At 38.4% G+C, this 18990-nt stretch overlaps 2 protein-coding genes across 3 annotated transcripts in view; both read left to right on the plus strand.

Moving 5' to 3' along the window:
• Window positions 1272–18115, plus strand: LOC100157486 (lipase member K). The gene is made up of 6 exons (XM_021073258.1): window positions 1272–1366; window positions 2835–2942; window positions 4010–4144; window positions 9871–9941; window positions 12697–12768; window positions 17224–18115. The coding sequence occupies exons 1-6, from the start codon at window positions 1279–1281 to the stop codon at window positions 17461–17463; spliced, it is 714 nt and encodes a 237-aa protein (XP_020928917.1). The 5' UTR covers window positions 1272–1278; the 3' UTR covers window positions 17464–18115.
• LOC100156277 (lipase member N) overlaps window positions 17949–18990 on the plus strand; it is a 31367-nt gene continuing 30325 nt past the window's right edge. For both annotated transcript variants that reach the window (XM_021073255.1, XM_021073254.1), the window contains exon 1: window positions 17949–18011. The gene's annotated coding sequence lies outside the window, so the exon portion shown is untranslated. The remainder of the gene's footprint in view (window positions 18012–18990) is intronic.

Genomic DNA, 18990 nt, shown 5'->3' on the forward strand with positions numbered 1-18990 from the left:
AGAAGGTTAGTATTGAAGAGGCAGTCTGACTTTTTAAAAGAGAAGAGATGGTAGGCTGTTGTTCACTTTATAGAACTGATCATCCCCTAAAAAACTCCACTTACCTTTGGAAATACAAGAACTGTGTTTCCCTCAGCTTTTATCTTATCAGTTCTGCCAGGTAGCTGCCAAAGGCATGAGATGGAAAGTCATCCGTAATGAGAAGCTGCCTGAAGCTCAGTAAGAGAGGGGCTGTGGATTATGATGCTCTTTGGAGTAATTGAACAGAATTAGTAAACTGTTTAGTTTTGTTTTTTTTCCTTAAAAAATGGATGGATATAGATTTTAGTCCTTGCTTCCAGATGGCTGAGAGTCCAATCCAGCCTGCCCTCAGGAAGCTGTCTAGCCTCAAAGGTGACCTAATGGAAATTCCTGGGGTACCAACATATATCACAAGTCATTTATAAAAGGCAGAAATATCCTAGTCACTTCTCTTTCTCATCTCTGTGTTTTCAATACCACTTCTCTGTTTCTTTCTTTTTCTTTTCTCTTTCTTAGTCAAACTGTACCAATTTCAACATTGCAAGTGGAATTTTGATAGCAAATAACAATTTTACCTTGTGTAAATTTCACTTAAAACCTACATTTTGCTTCTGACAATGCAAGTTAATTAGCATAGTGCCTGACTTCAGTAAACAGTACACAAATGGCATTTCTATTGCCTTTTTATTTGGGAAAAGACTTAGTTTTGTCCTCAGATGCTTTTTGAAATAAAAATGCCTTAATATGAATAGGTATAGAGAATATTTATTGGGTTGAACAAGATTTTTATACTTTAATTCTAATTTAGTTCTTACAACTACGCCATAAGATAGCATTTATTATTCCCCATCACAAATAAATTAACTAAAGCACAAAGAAGTTACTATGTTAGCAAAATAGGTTTTGAATCAGGGCAATCTAACTCCAACGGCTATACAGCATACAATACGTTGTACATAACACCATTTTTTCAAAGAGAAAAATAAGGCATAGAGAAGGTAAATAACTTGCCCAGCTTCAAAGTAGCTTGAAACCCTAGAGCTCAGGCTTGCCTGATTCCTATTTCATCTCTTAACCTTTCTTCTATACTACAGTGAGTCAGGAAAGAGAGTTTCTCACACCAAGGAAGTTCAGATAAAAAATTTCTTCACCCATGTTTTACAGCTCCAAAGCCTGTTGTATATTTGCAGCATGGCTTAGGCATTGCAGTAATGATTGCACCTGCAACAACAGTTGCTTTCCCTGGCAGATTTTGTTATGATGTATGGATGGGAACAGCCGGGGAAATACCTGGTCCAGGAAACACTTGAATTTCACTCAAATCACAAGAATACTGGGCCTTCAGGTAAGGAGAATTCTACCTGTAAATAAAGTGTGTTACTTCACTGATTTATATGGATGAACACCCTTTGAATTTTCCTGTCTGTCCAACACACACTATAGAATCCACAAGAAGGAAATAAGCATTTCTTCTTCTGCCGGAGCTCTGAAGAAATGCCCTCATTATTTCATTGATAGTTATTTTTAAACATTCACTCAGTGTGCATGTATGTAAAGTATATGTGCAAGGAAACATTTCTTTCTCAAGCTCTGAAGAAATGCCCTTATTATTGCATCGATAGTTATTTAAACATTCCACTCTGTGTGCGTGTATGTAAAGTATATATGCAAGGAAACATTAAATTCAAAAGTCTGCTTAGAAAGACTGATTCCAGAACTGTCTGTCGACGTGGATCCCAGAGGAATTTACATGGTATTCTTCCTAAACAGGAAAAAATAATAAAGAATTGGACCAGTAACAAGTTTTTGGTTGAAAATCCTGAGAACTAGACGTTCATGATAAGCCAAGATGAGCCAAGCCCTTTTTTAGCATAGCTTATACTCAAAATGTTAGCAGTGAAGTAATCCTGCTGAATATAGGCTGGTGGTGCTGAAATCTGTCCCTAGAACAAGGTGCCACAGCGGCCCGTGGGGCACTGTCTGCTTTAGAAGTTAGGCCAGATGCATTCACTGAAGGAGCCCTGCACTTGTAGTGAAATTTAGAACCATGCCTTGAAAGTCACTAAAGCTGTTTGTTCCTTGGCCTCATTCCTGCTTTATCCTGGAAGCCATTTGGCATTTCCTAACGTCCACCCCCCCCCGCCCGGCAGTTGTGTCACGTACACCATTGAGAAAACATAATGATCCCCTAGATGAGTGTTTTTCCAATAACACACATACACACAAAATGCACCTGGAGTACTTAAATAAACACATATTGCCAGACCTCTTTCCTGCAATTTTGATTCACTCTGTCTGGGCTGATGTCTGCAAATCCTTGCTTTGTTGTTTGTTTTGGGTGTTTATTGTTTTATGTTGTTTTTTGTTTTTGTTTTTGCTGTGCCCACAGCATGTGGAAATTCCCAGGCCTGGGATGGAACCCATGCCACAGCATCACCAGAGCTGCTACAGTGACAATGCTGGATACCTAACCCACTGCACCACAAGGGAACTCCTGCTTTTTTTTCTGTTTTTAAAATAAGCATTCCAGGTAATTTTTCTTTTCAAGGGAATTTTGGCAAATCTGCTCCAGAATTAAGAGAAAAGCCTGGCAGGCTTTTGCAAGTCAGATTTCTGATTTCAGTTGCTTAACAAGGTTACTCTTACAATCAAGGCAATATCCTGAAAAGTTGCACAGACACATAACACCATGTTTTGATTCTAGTCTTCTATTTAACAAAAGCTGAGCATGTATGTCTGCAATGAATGTGTTTGAAGATTGCAGGCTTAACAATGAAATTCTTTCCCCCAATATTTGTTCTTTTCTTTGGCAGTTTGGATGAAATGGCTAAATATGACCTTCCAGCCACAATCATTTATCCTAGAGAAAACGGGACAGGAGCAACTCTACTATGTGGGCCACTCCCAGGGCACCACCATTGGTGTTTGGGGCAGTGTGATCTGAGAGCATTGGGATCTGCTTCATATCCATAAAAGGGTCAAGGGTTCTTCCCTCTGTGCAGTCTTCTAGCTTGGCGACTTTGAATTGGGAGGACCATTCTTCTGGCTGGCTTCTAAAGAGCGAAGTTAGAATGATTGGGGATTTTTTTTTCCTCCCCTAGGACTAAACTTGGAGATGATGGATAAGCCTAAAAGAGAGACAATTATTTATTTATTCATTTTTGTATCAACAAATATTGCCAGACTCTGGGTTAGATGCTGGGGAAGCAGAGAAAAGTATGGTATGCATCTTTCCCTTAAAGAGTCACAGTATAGTGAGGGACACTAAAAAGAAAGCAGAGAATTACAGAGCTCAGTGATTATATGTCACAAATCAGTATGATTTTGTGTTCCAGTAGGTCCTGGGGCAGCTAGATGGATGGCATGTTAGCAGTGCCATAGGTACTTCATTCTCTCCCTGTTCTCTGTTCAGCTAGAGATCTTGAAAATACCAACTCATTTACACCAGTCCTTTGAGAGCATTATCATTCATATTTTACAAATGGCTGAACTTAAGAATCCTTTCTAATGTGATGATGTCATTAGAAAGTTATATATATATAAAATCTAACCTTCGAAAGATATTCTATAAGGATTTTATTTTCCATATTTACAGATTGAAACCTGAGACTCATATGGGGAGATAAATTGCCCAAATGTTCACACAGCCTGCAAATGGAGCCAAGATTGTAGCCCAGTTGTCTGATACCAAAAGCTATGTCAAGCTAGAATGGCCCTTGCAGTTTACCAGACATGTTCCACAAAATATTTGAACTCTTTCTTCAACATTCTCTCTAAGTAGATTTACATCTATATGCATTTTTTTAAGTGAGAATTCACTTATTTTAAATTAGCCAGTTCCACCTTTGGAAATGTAAAAAATCCTTCCCGAAAAATGGTCCTTACTCTGAGTTTCTGTGTTTGTTTTTTTCAATATAACCACTTTTACTATAATTTAAAAGGAATTAGTAATTTTTTAAATCTATGGCTCATATCTTCTTCCCTTTAGCTTTCGTAGCATTCTCCACTAATCCAGAACTGGCTAAAAGGATTAAATATTTTTTGCACTGGCTCAGTCACCACAGTGAAATACACCCAATGTCCTCTGAAACAATTAACAGCTCTTTCCAGAGACGTAGTCAAGGTATGTGACAACTTTCCGCAAGTTTAAATCTGTAGTAACTAAATTAGCTCTGCTTCCACTGATTTCAAGAGAAGATAATCAGAGACAAATAACATTTTACAAACTTCTAAGACTATAGTTGGTGCTCAGGGTACACATGTAGCTTTACTGATGATGTACACTTTTACCAAAATGTTCAGGAGTAGTACTCTTTTGCCATTCTATCCTGTGTCTTCTAGAGGCTTCTCATGTCATTCCTCAATCACAGACATAGCAAAAGCTAATCTGACTGATTAAATGATGGTTGTTTAATCTAGTAGGTTAAATTCTCTCTGGGCCCCAAGTTTATCAGGGACAGTATAGATAGTAGTTGAGATCACAGTAGGAGTCTGATGTCATGGGTTTGAATCCTAGGTAGCTGGTAAATATGGTCAAGACCTTAAGTGTTCTGGGAACATTTTCTTTATCTGTAAAGTGGGATAGAGTAGTCGCTTCTATGAGAGAAACTCATAGGAGAGGATTGAGTTCATATATGTAAACCCCTTAGATAGGTCTTGTACATTGTTAGCCTTTAACAAATGCCAACTATTGTTATTGCTGTCATGATTGTCAAAGAATAGTTTCCTTCATCACTAGAATCCAACTTTGCTCGATTGCCCACACTTTGCAGACTCTCAGTCTGTCAACGTCTCAAAACCTGGCAATATCCTAGACTCCACATGCTTCTTTGCCAGCTACCAGCTAACTAAACTGATTATTTACTCAGTGGAGAACTGCTCTGTGAGAGTTGGTGTGTTTCCTATTGCATTGTAATATGGGCTTCTCCTGTGGAGAGTGAAGATGATCACGCTGTTCAGTGATTTCAGTGAACGCATGAACATGAAACAGTTTTTATAGAAATCAGGCATTCTGGTTGGTGAAGGATGAGCAAATTATCCCATGGTGATTCAATTCCATATCGGTACAACCGAGAAAGACAGTAGCAGGAAAGCTATCAGAACAACATGGAAAATGCTCACATTCTCCTCTTAGTATGTAGGCCTCTTTTAACACAAAGATTTCAGTCCAGCTTGGTCCCACATTATTGGGTAAACAACACTGGACTTCTTGTTCAATTATTTCCATATTCCCATAGAGTTAAGATACATTTTGAGATGATGGAATCTCTGCATTCTCCTCAATTTGCCCAGCTTTGCTTCAATTTTCCATGTGTTTTGACATGTCTGTGGTGTAGTACAGTTCAATCCTATTCTATAAAAACATATCTGAGAGTTTCTATTTCAAAAGCATGTCATCAGGAAACAGCTGTCTGTTTATAAAGATACTTATAAGTTTAAAGATACTTTTCAGTCAATTACTATGACTGAAAAATTAGGGTGCCTGTGAGAATGGTGGAGATTTGACCAAGGAGAGAGTAGGGGACAGATAGCCGAAAGCAGTTATGTCACGTTAAAGAGTTTAGGTCTTGTTCTGTTGGTAATGGAAGCCATTGAAGAATGTTAAGCAGAGAAATGGATCACCAAGTTTCATATTTTTATAAATATTGCCCTAAAGAGCTTTAATTCCAATAGAGAAGTTACTGTATATGATTCACTGATTTCTAATAGAAATGCCAGAATCATCATAATGAGAGAGCAAAGAAATTGGTAGACAAACTCATAGAAAATGTTTCTAGTTTTGGAATCATGGAAGACTTCTTGGATGGCATTGTTGAGTTTGAGCCAAAGGACAAGATTTCAATTTACAAGAAAGTCTTTCCAAACCAGGAAGGAAACATGAGCAACATTGAAGGGGTGAAGCTCAAGTTATGGGAAACCACATGTAATTGACATTATTGGGGCTTTAAATTTGTGAGGAGTTTGCTGTACAGGATAAATTGATAGAATTGTAAATCAACTATAATAGAAAAAATAAAAATCTTAAAAGGAATCTAAAAAAATTTGTGATGTATATGAGAAGTAATATTGGAAGCATAGGGATAGATCCTTTTTTTTTTTTTTTTTGTATTTTAGGGCCGCACCCATGCCATATGGAGGTTTCCAGGCTAGGGGTCGAATCAGAGCTGTAGCCGCCGGCCTACGCCAGAGGCACAGCAATGCTGATCCAAGCAGTGTCTGCAACTTACACCACAGCTTACAGCAATGCCAGATCCGTTAAGGGTTAACCACTGAGCGAGGGCAGGGTAGAACCTGCAACTTCATTGTTCCTAGTCGGATTCGTTTCTGCTGCGCCACGACAGGAACTCCAAAGTGGGGTTTTGTTGTTTGTTTGTTGTTTGTCTTTTTAGGAATAGATTTTTAAAAGGCTTAAATGCCAAGTAAATAAGTTTGGATTTTATTCCATAGAGACTGGGTGACTGTGGAAGGTATTTACACAAAGGAATGACATTCATAATGCTCATTTTTTAGAAAAATCCTCCTGATGACCAAATGGAAATGGATAAGAGTAAAGGATATGAAGAAGGGAAAAGATGAGAAGAATGGTTATGGGATTATTGTTATACTTCAGCTGATATATGTTGAGAAACTGAGACAGGATTGTGCAAAAAGAAGCCAGACTCGCTAGGATTTGACAATGAAATGATAGATAGCATTATAGGCATGGCATAAACTTTTAGAGGTTGAGGCTTTCTTTCTCTTCTATAGCTTGGTTAGATCAGACCAAGGATCCCTGACTCAAAGTTTATAGCCCTCTTGTTCACTGAGGGTAGTACTTAGCAGATGTCACTGTGTCTAGTCCTTGTCTGAATTACCATTCATTTTCTGCTCTTGATGTTCATCTCCTGAAAGTTGATGCTGTCTTAAATTGATCTTACAGGTATATTTGGTGACAAGATGTTCTCTCCTCACACGTTTTTGACCAATTCATTGCACCAACGTGTGCAACCGGAAGATATTTCATCATATTTGCAGCAACTTATATTTACTTTGAGTGGATTTGATCCAAAAAACTTAAACATGGTAGGTGTAAGTAGTCAGATCCAGGAAGGTAATTGCTTTGTTGCACAGAGAGGAGAATTTATTCTGAATTGCATGAAAACCACATTTCAAATTCTCCTTTTTGCCTCTGGAATGTAGCTAACTTTTAAGGCTTCCAGTCAAAGATGAGAGTCAGCTTTCTTTAGTGAAGATTTAGAAGACTTTGCACTGAAAATTCTCACAACCTGTTGCTAGCCAATGTGCTGCTATTGAAAATTCCTTCACTTAGACTAGGCTATGGTTTTAAAATTTATCTTGCTGTGCTAAGCCTATCTCAGACCTACTGAGGAGAATTTCAGTGAGTGAGCCCAGGTATCTATTTTTTAAACAATTTTCTACTTTCATATGTGATTTGGAAATAGTCATTTTTTGAACTTCATTTTACTTCTTTTATCCAAATGGATAAAGGAATAGCTCTTCAGTGATAGCTACAGACTCACTGTTCAAGGGATACAAAGATGGATAAGTGTGGGGGTTCTTATCAAGTCCTTTCCAACTTAACTAAGAATTTTTTTCCCCTTCTTAGCTACCACTAGCAGACTGGAAGAATGGGTGGGAGAAAGAGAGGAAGTTACTGTCCCCAGCTAGATTGGAGATAGATTTGAAACCAGAGGTGGACAAAGCTGAAGATAGTGTCCATCTATCTCGCAGACTACTGCCCAGAGCCTCATCTACCTCAGGGAAAAGTGCTGATTTTAATACTTTCCTGGCTTTCGAGCAGGGTTTATAAAAAGCTATTTATGCAAGGCATGCCTTAACCACTGCCTTGCACGTTACTTCTTACTTTCTCAATTTACTAGGGAAATTGTACTTGCCTATCACTTAGATGAAGAAAGTAGAGCTAAGTTATCAGACCTTAAAAAAATTCGGTAGAAAGACTTGACAAAAATGACATCTAGAACATTTGTTGGGGGCCCTCATTGTACATTTATATATCAGATTGCCTTTTCTCTCACTCTTAGGGACTGGATTATAGACGATTACTGTACCTACGAGGATGTTTTATTTTATTTTATTTTATTTTATTTCATTTTTGTCTTTTTGTCTTTTTAGGGCTGCATCCCAGGTTAGGGGTCTAAGCATCCTCATGGATGCTAGTCGGGTTCACTAACTGCTAAGCCACAACAAGAACTCCAAGGATGTCTATTTTAGTGGAGCATAATCAGGGATACATAAGTAGCGTTTGTGGAACTTTGAAAAAATACACATGTCCAGAAGTCAGCCCCAGAAATTCTGATATTGATTCATAGGTTTGGGTGGCTCATAAGTAGCTGTATTTTTTTTAAAGATCCAAGATGTTTCTGATACTCACTTTGATAGAAAATAATTCTTTTGTATACTAAACAAAATGAAAATAAAGTCAAGAATTTTTTTTTCATTTAAAAAGAAGTGTAGGAGTTCCCGTCGTGGCGCAGTGGTTAACGAATCCGACTAGGAACCATGAGGTTGCGGGTTCGGTCCCTGCCCTTGCTCAGTGGGTTAAGGATGTGGCGTTGCCGTGAGCTGTGGTGTAGGTTGCAGACGCGGCTCGGATCCCGCGTTGCTGTGGCTCTGGCGTAGGCCGGTGGCTACAGCTCCGATTCAACCCCTAGCCTGGGAACCTCCATATGCCGCGGGAGCGGCCCAAGAAATAGCAGCAACAACAACAACAACAAAAAGACAAAAAATAAAAAAATAAAAATAAGAAGAAGTGTAAATGTTAATAGAGGTTTAAATACTGGATAAATTAAGTTCCACAGGGAGTTCCCGTCACGGTGCAGTGGTTAACGAATCCGACTAGGAACCATGAGGTTGCGGGCTCGATCCCTGACCTTGCTCAGTAGGTTAAGGATCTGGCATTGCTGTGAGCTGTGGTGTAGGTCGCAGACGCAGCTCAGATTCCACGTTGCTGTGGCTCTGGTGTAGGCTGGTGGCTACAGCTCTGATTGGTCCCCTAACCTGGAACCTCCATATGCCGCGAGAGTGGCCCAAGAAATGGCAAAAAGACAAAAAAAAAAAAAAAGAAAAAAAAGAAAAAAAATAAGTCCCACAAACTTTCAAAGAACCCTGCAGAATATTCAGTTTTTGTTTTGTTTTTTAAACAGAAAGCAAAAGGAAACATTCAGATCTGTTCTCAGCGTCTTATGATGAAACACTTTCTTAGAATGTTCCTTAGGACTTAACACCCAGGGTGAAGGAGAAGTTCACTGGGGTTTTTCTCTCTTGACTGTCTATATTCTTGGACCTGTCAGAGGTGAGGCTGGAAAGGAGAGGTGCATGACCATTTGTCTTTGACCAGCAGGATGCCCTAGTGGGGCTTACACTGCCCAGGACAGAAGAATCAAAGTGAGGGAGGAAAAAGTCTTAAAGATGGGCTGCAGAGAGTCCTTAAATATGTCTGTAAATGGTATGGTGCACGTTTATTCCTTAAAAGAAAGAGTGAGGGGAGAGAGAGAAAGAAAATACTCATATTTCCTTGTAGTGTGATTATATGATAGCTCCCAGGTAAGAAATAATTGTTTCTTTTGTTTGTTTGTCTTTTTAGGGCCACACCCATGGCATATGGAAGTTCCAAGGTAGGGTCGAATCAGATCTGTAGCTACTGGCCACAGCCACAGCAACGTGAGATCCGAGCCGTCTCTGTGACCTACACCACAGCTCACAGCAATGCCAGATCCTTAACCCACTGAAGGAGGCCAGGAATCGAACCTGCAGCCTCATGGATACTAGTCAGGTTCCTTACCGCTGAGACACAACGGGAACTCCAGAAATAATCATTTTACTTTACAGAGTCGCTTGGATGTTATTTGGCACAGAGCCATGCGGGAACATCTGTTCAGAATATGCTGCACTGGGCCCAGGTACGTACTCCCTATTCCTGACATGGTGCACACATCTCTGCAAAGTCCCAAAGAGCATCCCAGGGAGCTCACAGCAGAGTTTTGCAGGTTCTGCCACTGTCAGATTTGATGTTTTTGGAATCAGTATCAACTCATGTTGGTTTCCTCTTCTGTCTTCTATTCTCTATGTCCTCAGTGTCTGGTGTTTGGGTTCCCAGATATTATGAGTGAATTTCATCCTTAGTTTATACAAAATTACCTTTTCTAGGCAAAGCTTGTGTTTCCCCTTTGGGAAATCATAAACTCTAATCGAGCTTTATAGAACATGATACAGGCTATCCAGAAAGATCTGCTTATCCTCCAAGGGGAATATGGGTGATTTCAGAGTGCGAAAATAATGCTGTATTCAGAGGAAGTCAAATGTTAGAGAAGAGTTAAACTATATCAAAGGTTTCTATTTTACTCTCAGTTTAAGTTTTTTTTTTGAGTTACTATATTACTCAATATTTGGCCAGCTCAGAGATAAATTAGATTTAGTAAGTATAGCTTTCTGAGCCAAGAATGTATGAGTGTGAATGTGTGTGGAGGGAGGAGGAGGGAAGGTCTCCTCAAAGTTCTAATACTTAATTAAATATTTTATTTTTAAATACTTAAAAAGTATAATAGGGATCTGAGACCCCTAGGAATTTGCATTTTAACCTACACCCTAATTAATTTGTTCCATGCTTTAAAGTTGGGAATCACTGCTATAGATAGTCTGAAAATCTAGCTGAGCATTTCTGAAATTCTTTGAAGAGTTCCACCCCAAGGAAATAAGTCTTCAAGTTCCTACAGGAAGAAAGATAGAACATAGGACATAGGACCTCCTACTAATGAAGAGACAAGTAGACTCTGATGAGCATGCCCTTCTGAGTAATACAACGTCAGTTTTGTTTATTGAACTCTTACTGTGTGTTCCTCTTATTGTCCAAACATAAGATTTCATTCATTCTCATTGAATTCTTATAACAATCTTTCAGTGAAGGCATTGATACTCCCCATTCTACAAATGTCAGCTAACTGTTCTTTTTTGTTTTGTTTGTGTTGTGTTTTGTTTGTTTGCTTTGCACCCACAGCACATGGAGGTTCCCAGGCTAGGGATTGAATTGGAGCTGCAGCTGCCAGCCTATACCACAGTCACAGCAACATGAGATCCAAGCCATGTCTGCAGCTTACACCATAGCTCGTGGCAATGCCAGATCCATAACTGACTGAACAAGGCCAAGGATCAAACCCAAGTTCTCATGGATACCAGTTGGGTTCTTAATCCACTGAGCCACAACAGGAACTCTGAGCTGACTGTTCTTAAAGAGAATTCTCCTTTGACAAAAAGTTCTCTTCAGAATAGAGATAAGTTATAGGGGAGATAAAGTATTTTTCATAAGTTATGCAGATAGCGAAGGCAAGCATGATGATGGTAATAGAGATAGTATTAATATTAATGAAAAGCAATTTCTTAAGCATTCATAGGTGCTACATTCTTTTTATGCATTACCCTATTTAATCTTCACAACTTGATAAGAATATTATTGTCATTTCTGTTGCACAGATGAGAAACAGATTTAGAAAAGAAGCATCTCTTGTCTGGATCACAGGTTAAAAACCGATTAAGCCTGGATTCAGGCCAAGTCTGTTTGATGCTAGAACTAAGTTCCTAACTAGTGCATTCTTATTGCTTCTCATTGCTGAAAACCTGCAGAATTTCAATTGCAGCAGACTACTGCCTCTGTCAGTATAAATCCCAATGGGAACCATTTCAAACAAAAAAATCAGACTTAAATCAATGAATGTGAAAAAAATCTAAGATTCAAGTTAAGGGGGGAGAAAGCCCATGGAACAATCTGAGAATAATTTAATGAAGTTCTTGAGGTAAAGGTAAGAAGTATCTGTCTCTTCCATCCAACACGGGTGGCAAATAACAGAAAAAGGAACCCCTAGAGGTATGCATGTTTCTACTCTAATATCCAAAGTTAAAAAATTAAAATGAAAAAACGGGCATACATGTCATCTCAGAGACTCAGCCTATAGCCATGTTATTGACAATATGGCAGGCTTCTTGGCCCTACAGATGGGAGACAGAAAGACGCTACACCTCGCAAAGCCCTGAGGATGCTCTTTGAGTGACCATTCAAAAGCAACAAAAATGTTTAAGAATAAGATAAAGAGTTGTAGTATCCCAGACCATCTAACAAGGATAACTAAGGTATAAAATTGTTTAATAATAATAGCCATCACTTTTTAATGTGGGAGATGGATAGCTGGTAACTTTTTTTAAAAAACATATAGGAGTTTCCTGGTGGCTTAGTAGGTTAAGGATCTGGCGTCAGCACTATTGTGGCATGAGTTCAATCCCTGGCCAGAGAACTTCTGCATGCCGCAGGCATGCCCCCAAAATTATAAAATTCCTGAATCCAAGATATTCAAGAATCATTCAATTCAGCATCCTTTAAAAATTTTTCCTAGTATACAGCATTATATTTAAAGGCAACACCGCTTGAGAATTTTCCACTGGAAACTTACAGAAGGGAGTAAAAGATTGTCAGTCAGTTCTGTGAATTAGTATCAATTTTTTAATCATTTTTATTATTTGACTTATTAAACTTTATTGACTTTTAGCTCATGTGCTGAAGAGTGGGACATAATGTCAATCTCTTAGTATATTTTTGTTTAGTGTCTTTAAATGTACATTGTTTTCTTGTGTCATTTTTACATGTTAAATATTTTTGTTTTATTATAGGCTGTTAATTCTGGTCGGTTCCAAGCATTCGATTGGGGAAACCCTTATCAGAACATGATGCACTTCCACCAGGTACAATAATAGCAATAATCATCAGTTGCACAATGCAAATGAACTAAAAAAAATAGTTTTAATGCATTAAGGACCTATTAGGCCCTGTTTACCATACCAAATATTTTTATAGATCAGATGCTACTTATTCAGTTCTTACCATATGCTATATCATTATTTTTGATTCTCAGTGATCTTACAAAGTAAATATTATTGTCTCTTTTTTTCCAGAGGTTCAGAGAGTTAGGGAAATTGTCAAAATCATTTAGCTAATAAAGAACCAAAATATAACCCAGGGATTCCAAAATCTAAAGTCCAGTCTTCTTCCACTACACTTATTCCTTTTCAGAAAATAGAAACTATTAGCACTTAATTAAGACCACATTTTAAAGAATTAAAGATGCATAATTTTGTTTCTCTAGAGCAAATTCTCTGACTTATCCATCTCTTATAATATTAACGAACACTATCCTAATAATTCCTTGGGGTGTCATTTGTTCTTTTTTGTTTTTGTTTTGTTTTTAGGGCTGCACCTGCTGCATATGGAAGTTCCCAGGCTAGGGGTCGAATTGGAGCTGCAGCTCATGACAATGCCAGATCCATATCCCACTGAGCAAGGCCAGGGATTGAACTCGCATCCTCATGGATTTTAGTCAGGTTTGTTACCACTGGGCCACTATGGGAACTCCTATTACTCATTTTGTAAAAATATATGAATTATTAAAGAAATTCCAGATAATATCACTTTAGGAAGAGGCAGTGCTAGCTGTAGAATAATTGTATGTCAATTTATTTCTTGACATTATATATAAAAACTTTTGGAATAAAAATCTATGTTAAAGCAAATAGATGCTGTTATTTTCTTCTAGTATTTAAGGAAATCCAGTGATGGATTTGGCTTCTTTCTGATAGACTGAGCTCAAGTCAAATATATAGTCATCAAAGATATATGGGATGTGGGAATTTGGAAATTTTTTAAAAAGCAATTTCAATGCCACCATAATAACTACAATGGTCAAAATGCATAACCTCAGCTAGTGTGAAAAATCTTATTTTTCTCCTAAACTGCTATAGTTATATGTGTGGAGGATGGTGTTGCCCACACATACAAACTCACACACTGTGTCAAATTACTATTTACTCATAATTAACCAATTCTTTGTCCTAGCAGGAGAATATAGTTGCTTTAGGTAAATCTTTTTTAGTTGATGACTTTATCCTATAAGACTCATATGCTTGCTTGGGTGAGAGTTGAATCACAGGTAGTAACTTATTCACTGTGCTTGTAGATTCTATCAAAATATGTGGTGAATCAGGTTTAATTATGGATCTTTTGCTTGGAACTTTGAGGAAAAATGCCTAAAACAAACCAAGGGTAAACAATATACATGTTTTAAAAATCAATAACATTTGTCACAACTATGAGTAATAACACCATAAATTAGACAGGTGTAATTACCAACAGAGTCACCAATCCTTTATTAGTAAAAAAGTAATAATAATAATAATAATAATTTCTTGGCTAAAAGCCACCATATATAATTTGGCTTCTGATCTTGTCATCTTCTAGACTCCCCTGTTCATTCTTAGCTGGGTATTAAATAATCAGTAAATGTATTCTGATTTCAGGCCTTCTCAGATCCACCTGTATCTTAAGGCCTGCTAATATTTTTGCTGCCCCTAGTGCTGTGTTGTTTTTCTATTCTTTCTCCCTCTCCATCCTTACATTTGAACATTTATGCTTTGAATTTTCCTACTGAGAAAACTGTCAAGTTAGGAAAATCATGCCTTTTCTTTCTTCAGTTGCACTTTGCACCGGGACCCTGTCCTGCACCAGGCTTTTCTGAGCGCAGTGTTCCCTGTGTGCACTGCTCATTAGCTAATCTGCACCAATTTCCTTCTCTGCCTTCATGTTGCCTCCTCCTAGCTACACTTGCTCCTAAGCCCAGGTCCAAGGCTTCCCAGTGTTATAGAGCAGGGGTGAGATACTTAAAATACTTAATAATGTAAAGACCCAGGCATCAACTCATGCACTGACAGTAACATGTGGAATGACTGTACTAGTGCACTCTGCCTGAGTATCACTCCTCTAAGAGAACTCATGGCATGCCGTCTAATCTTTAGAAACCTCTCCCTGGCTAGGGCTACTGTTTCCTAATCAACTATAACTTGATCCATATTACCTTTCCTTCCTAGTCTTGCTACCCAAAGTAACTATGGATATATTAATCTGCTTGGACTACCATAAAAAAATCCCATATTCTGAGTGGCTTAAAGGACATAAATTTATTTCTAACAGTTCTGGAGGCTGGAAGTCTGAGTTCAGGGTGCGAGCATGGTCAGGTTCTAGTGAGAGCTCTCTTCCTGGGTTGCAGGAAGCCACCTTCTCCATGTGTCCACAGAGTCTGTCCCCTGTGTGTGATTGAAGAAAGTAGTATCTCTCTCTCCCTACCCCTTCTCTTAAGGCCATCAATCTTACTGGATTGAGACCCAAACCATAAGATCTCATTTAACCTTAATTACCTCCTGAAAGTCTTATCTCCAAATGCAATCACCTTGGGGTTGGGGTTTCAACATATGAGTTGGGGGAGAACACAGTTTAGTCCGTAGAATACACAACTCTTTCCATGGCAAGTAGCAGAAATCAACTTTATTTTTATCTTTTTCTTTTTGACTGCACCTATGGCATGTAGAATCTCGGGCCAGGGATCGAACCTGTGCCATAGCTGCAACCTAATCCGTAGCAGTGACAATGCCAGATCCTTATCCTTCTGCGCCACAATGGAACTCCAGATATCAACTATATTTTGAATTAAATTAATTTATATATTATATATTAATTAAATTAATTAATATTTTATATATGTGGTTTAGTTTTACTGAACCAAAAGCTATAGTGGTAAACTCACAATAGCCAAGAATATATATACTGTCACAACACCTCTTTCCCTCTCACTTTCTTGCAATTCTGCTTGCATAAGCTATTTCCATTCTTAGGGTATTTACAAGATAGTACAATAATGATTGTATATACTTAGCTCATATCCCTTTTTTTAAACTGCAAACCCAAAGAAAAGGCCTATATTTTCTCAATAGCTCTGGCAAAAATTTCCCAAGAGAACACTGGCCCATTTTTTGTAATGCCTCCATCTCTCATACAATTAATTAGACTGTAGCCAGGAGAGTGAAGGACTAATTGGCCAACACTGATCACCCTGGACCGTTCTGGAATTGAGGGCTCGGGATTTGTTGAATCAGCACAAGAAAGGTTTGTTACCAGAAAGAAGGGGGAAGGGAAATTTGCCAGATTAGATAGCAGCCAATCTAGTTCTCTGTAACAGGCTGTCTCCTTTCAAACATTTTTCAAATGTCTTCTTTTGTACTGATCTCAATCCTCCCTAAATAGTCTGTTCAAGGAGTTGCCATTGTGGCTCAGCAGGTTATGAATCTGACTGGTATTCACGAGGATGCAGTTTCAATCCACCGGCCTTGCTCAGTGGATTAAGGATACTGAGTTGCTGTGGCTGTGTTATAGGCTGGCAGCTATAGCTCTGATTTGACTCCTAGCCCTGGAACTTCCATGTGCCACGGGTTTGAGCCTAAAAAGAAAAAAAAAAAAGAAGAGTCTGCTTGAGTATTAATAATTCCCTTGAGCCCAGGGAGTTCCTGCTGTGGTGCAGTGAGTTAAGGATCTGGCATGGCTGCTGCTGCAGCATAGATTGCAGCTGTGTCTCACATTCGATCCCTGGCCTGGTAACCTCCATATGCCAAAAAAGAAAAAAATAATTCCTTAAGCCCAGATTTCTGCATTTGAGAAGGGATGTTTCTATTTATTCTATCCAATATATTGTTTGAAATGGATACACTCTCAATCCAACTGTTGCTAGAAGGATCTTCCACAGAAACAAGAAACCCCTTCCTCTAAGATTCTCATCTATTTTCCCCAAAGTTTAAATCAGGAACATAATGGTTGTGTTTTTTATCTATAATTCGTATTATTGCACAAAAATGCTTTCAAGTATTTTTAACATTTTAATGTTTATATAGCATCAAGTGTGTCCTAATTGCACATTTTTAGCATTTGAAGAACTTGCTTAACAACTGATAGTTAACATTATTTTGGAGTTCCTATTGTGGGATAGGGGAAACGAATCTGACTTGTAACCATGAGGTTGCAGGTTCTATCACTGGCTTCTCTCAGTGGATTAAAGATCCGGTATTGCCATGAGCTGTGGTGTAGGTCACAGATGAGGCTTGGATCCAGCGTTGCTGTGGCTGTGGCTGTGGCCAGCAGCTGTAGCTCTGATTCGACCCCTAGCCTGGGAACTTTCATATGCCGCGAGGTTGGCCCTAAAAATAAGTAAAAAAAAAAAAAAAAAAAAAAAGAAAGAAAGAAAGAAAGAAAGAAAAAGAAAATTACTTCCATAATGTGGTTCTCTGTGAAAACTATTTTTTCCTCTCTTTAATTTTATTTAGCTTACACCTCCCCTATACAACGTTTCTAAGATGGAAGTTCCAACAGCAGTGTGGAGCGGTGGACAGGACCGTGTGGCTGATCTCAAAGATGTTGAGAATTTACTCCCTAAAATTACCAGGCTTATTTATTATAAGTTGATTCCTCACTACAATCATGTGGATTTTTACCTTGGACAAGATGCACCCCATGAAATTTACCAAGACCTAATTAGATTGATGGAAGGATGTTTCCAAAATTAAACACACTTTCCTTTCTCCAAGTAAGTGAGATTTTTGTAATAAAAATAAGGTGCACAAACCCTAAGGTGACCCCCTCCAATAATTTTCACTTTGTAGTGTCCAAGAATTTGTGAACCCTTTCCCCTTGCATGTGGGAGGCACCTGAGACTTACTTCTAGACAAGAGAATTGGCAAAGGAGATGGAATGTCAGTCCCTGAATATGTTGTATTACATGAGGATTCATCTTAGCAGACTGGAGCAAAAGATCTCCCTTGTAGGCTTGATGAAATACAGATATGTTGAGGAAGCTGACATGGGAAGGGACTGTGTGAGCCTTCTGGGATCAGCAGGGGACCTCCAACCAATTACCTACAAAAATTTGGGACTCAGTCATATGCCTATGAGAAAACGAGTTCTGTCTAAAGCCTGAAATGAGCTTGGAAGCCTATTCTTTCCAAGTAAAGCCACCCGTTGAGAAAGCAGCCTATTCAACCCCTGAATTGCAGCCTGGTGAGACCCTGACCAGAGGACCAGCTTGCCATGCCTGGACTACAGACCCACGGAAACAGTGAGATAATGAATATACATTGTTTTGCACCACTAAGTTTTTGCTAATTTGCAGTCAGCAATGGTAAATTATTACTACTATAATTAATAATGAATTACTATCACTATTATTATTATTTTGTCTGTTTGGTTATTTTGTTTATTTGGTTAAAAGCTTGAGAAACCTTTATTTCTTATTCCCATTATTTCCCTCTATTTCTCTTGTCATGATGAACTTCCTTAAACATTTCTTGTTTTAGCAGATATGCTAATGATCTATTCTTTCAGTGTCTGTCTGAAAGAGTCTTTATTTTGCCTTTCTCTTTATTATTGTGGAGAGGACACTTAACATAAGATTTACCATCTTAATATATTTTCAAGTGTATTTTTAAGTGTTGTATAGAACACCTCTAGAAATGTTTCTTCTCACATAACTGAAATTTTATACCTGTTGAACAACTCCCCATTGCCCTCTCCCCTAGCTCCTGGAAACCACCATTCTATACTCTGCTTCTATAAATTCGACTATTTTAAATGTCTCATATAAGTAGAATCATGTGCTATTTGTCCTGTGACTGGCTCATTTCACTTAGCATGATGCACTTCAGGTTCATCTACAGGGTTGCATATGGCACGCTGTCTTTCACTCTAAGTTTGAGTAACATTCCATTGCATGTTATGTACCACATTTTCCTTATCCATTTGTTTATCAGTGGACATTTAGGTTGCTTCTATATCATGGCTATTATGAATAATGTTGGATTAAACCTCAGAGTACATGTATCTTTTCAAGATCTTGATTTCAGTTCTTTTGGTTACATACCCAGAGATGGAATTGCTAGATCACACGAAAGTTCTGTTTTTAATTTTGTGAGTGTGTGTGTGTGTGTGTGTGTGTCTTTTTAGGGCTGCACCAACAGCTAATTGAGCTTCCCAGGCTAGGGGTCAAATTGGAGTCATAGCCGCCAGACTATGCCTCAGCCACAGCAACACCAGATCCG

Source organism: Sus scrofa, chromosome 14, assembly GCF_000003025.6.
Source record: "Sus scrofa isolate TJ Tabasco breed Duroc chromosome 14, Sscrofa11.1, whole genome shotgun sequence".
Lineage (NCBI taxonomy): Eukaryota > Metazoa > Chordata > Mammalia > Artiodactyla > Suidae > Sus > Sus scrofa.

What these genes read in the sequence shown, in the direction of transcription:
- LOC100157486 (XM_021073258.1), top strand. Translation starts at nt 1,279, where the DNA reads ATGATGTATGGATGGGAACAGCCGGGGAAATACCTGGTCCAGGAAACA. An exon ending in TTTCCAGAGACGTAGTCAAG is followed by an intron (nt 4,145 to 9,870) that starts GTATGTGACAAC and finishes TTTACTTTACAG; the next exon opens with AGTCGCTTGGATGTTATTTG. An exon ending in ACATGATGCACTTCCACCAG is followed by an intron (nt 12,769 to 17,223) that starts GTACAATAATAG and finishes AATTTTATTTAG; the next exon opens with CTTACACCTCCCCTATACAA.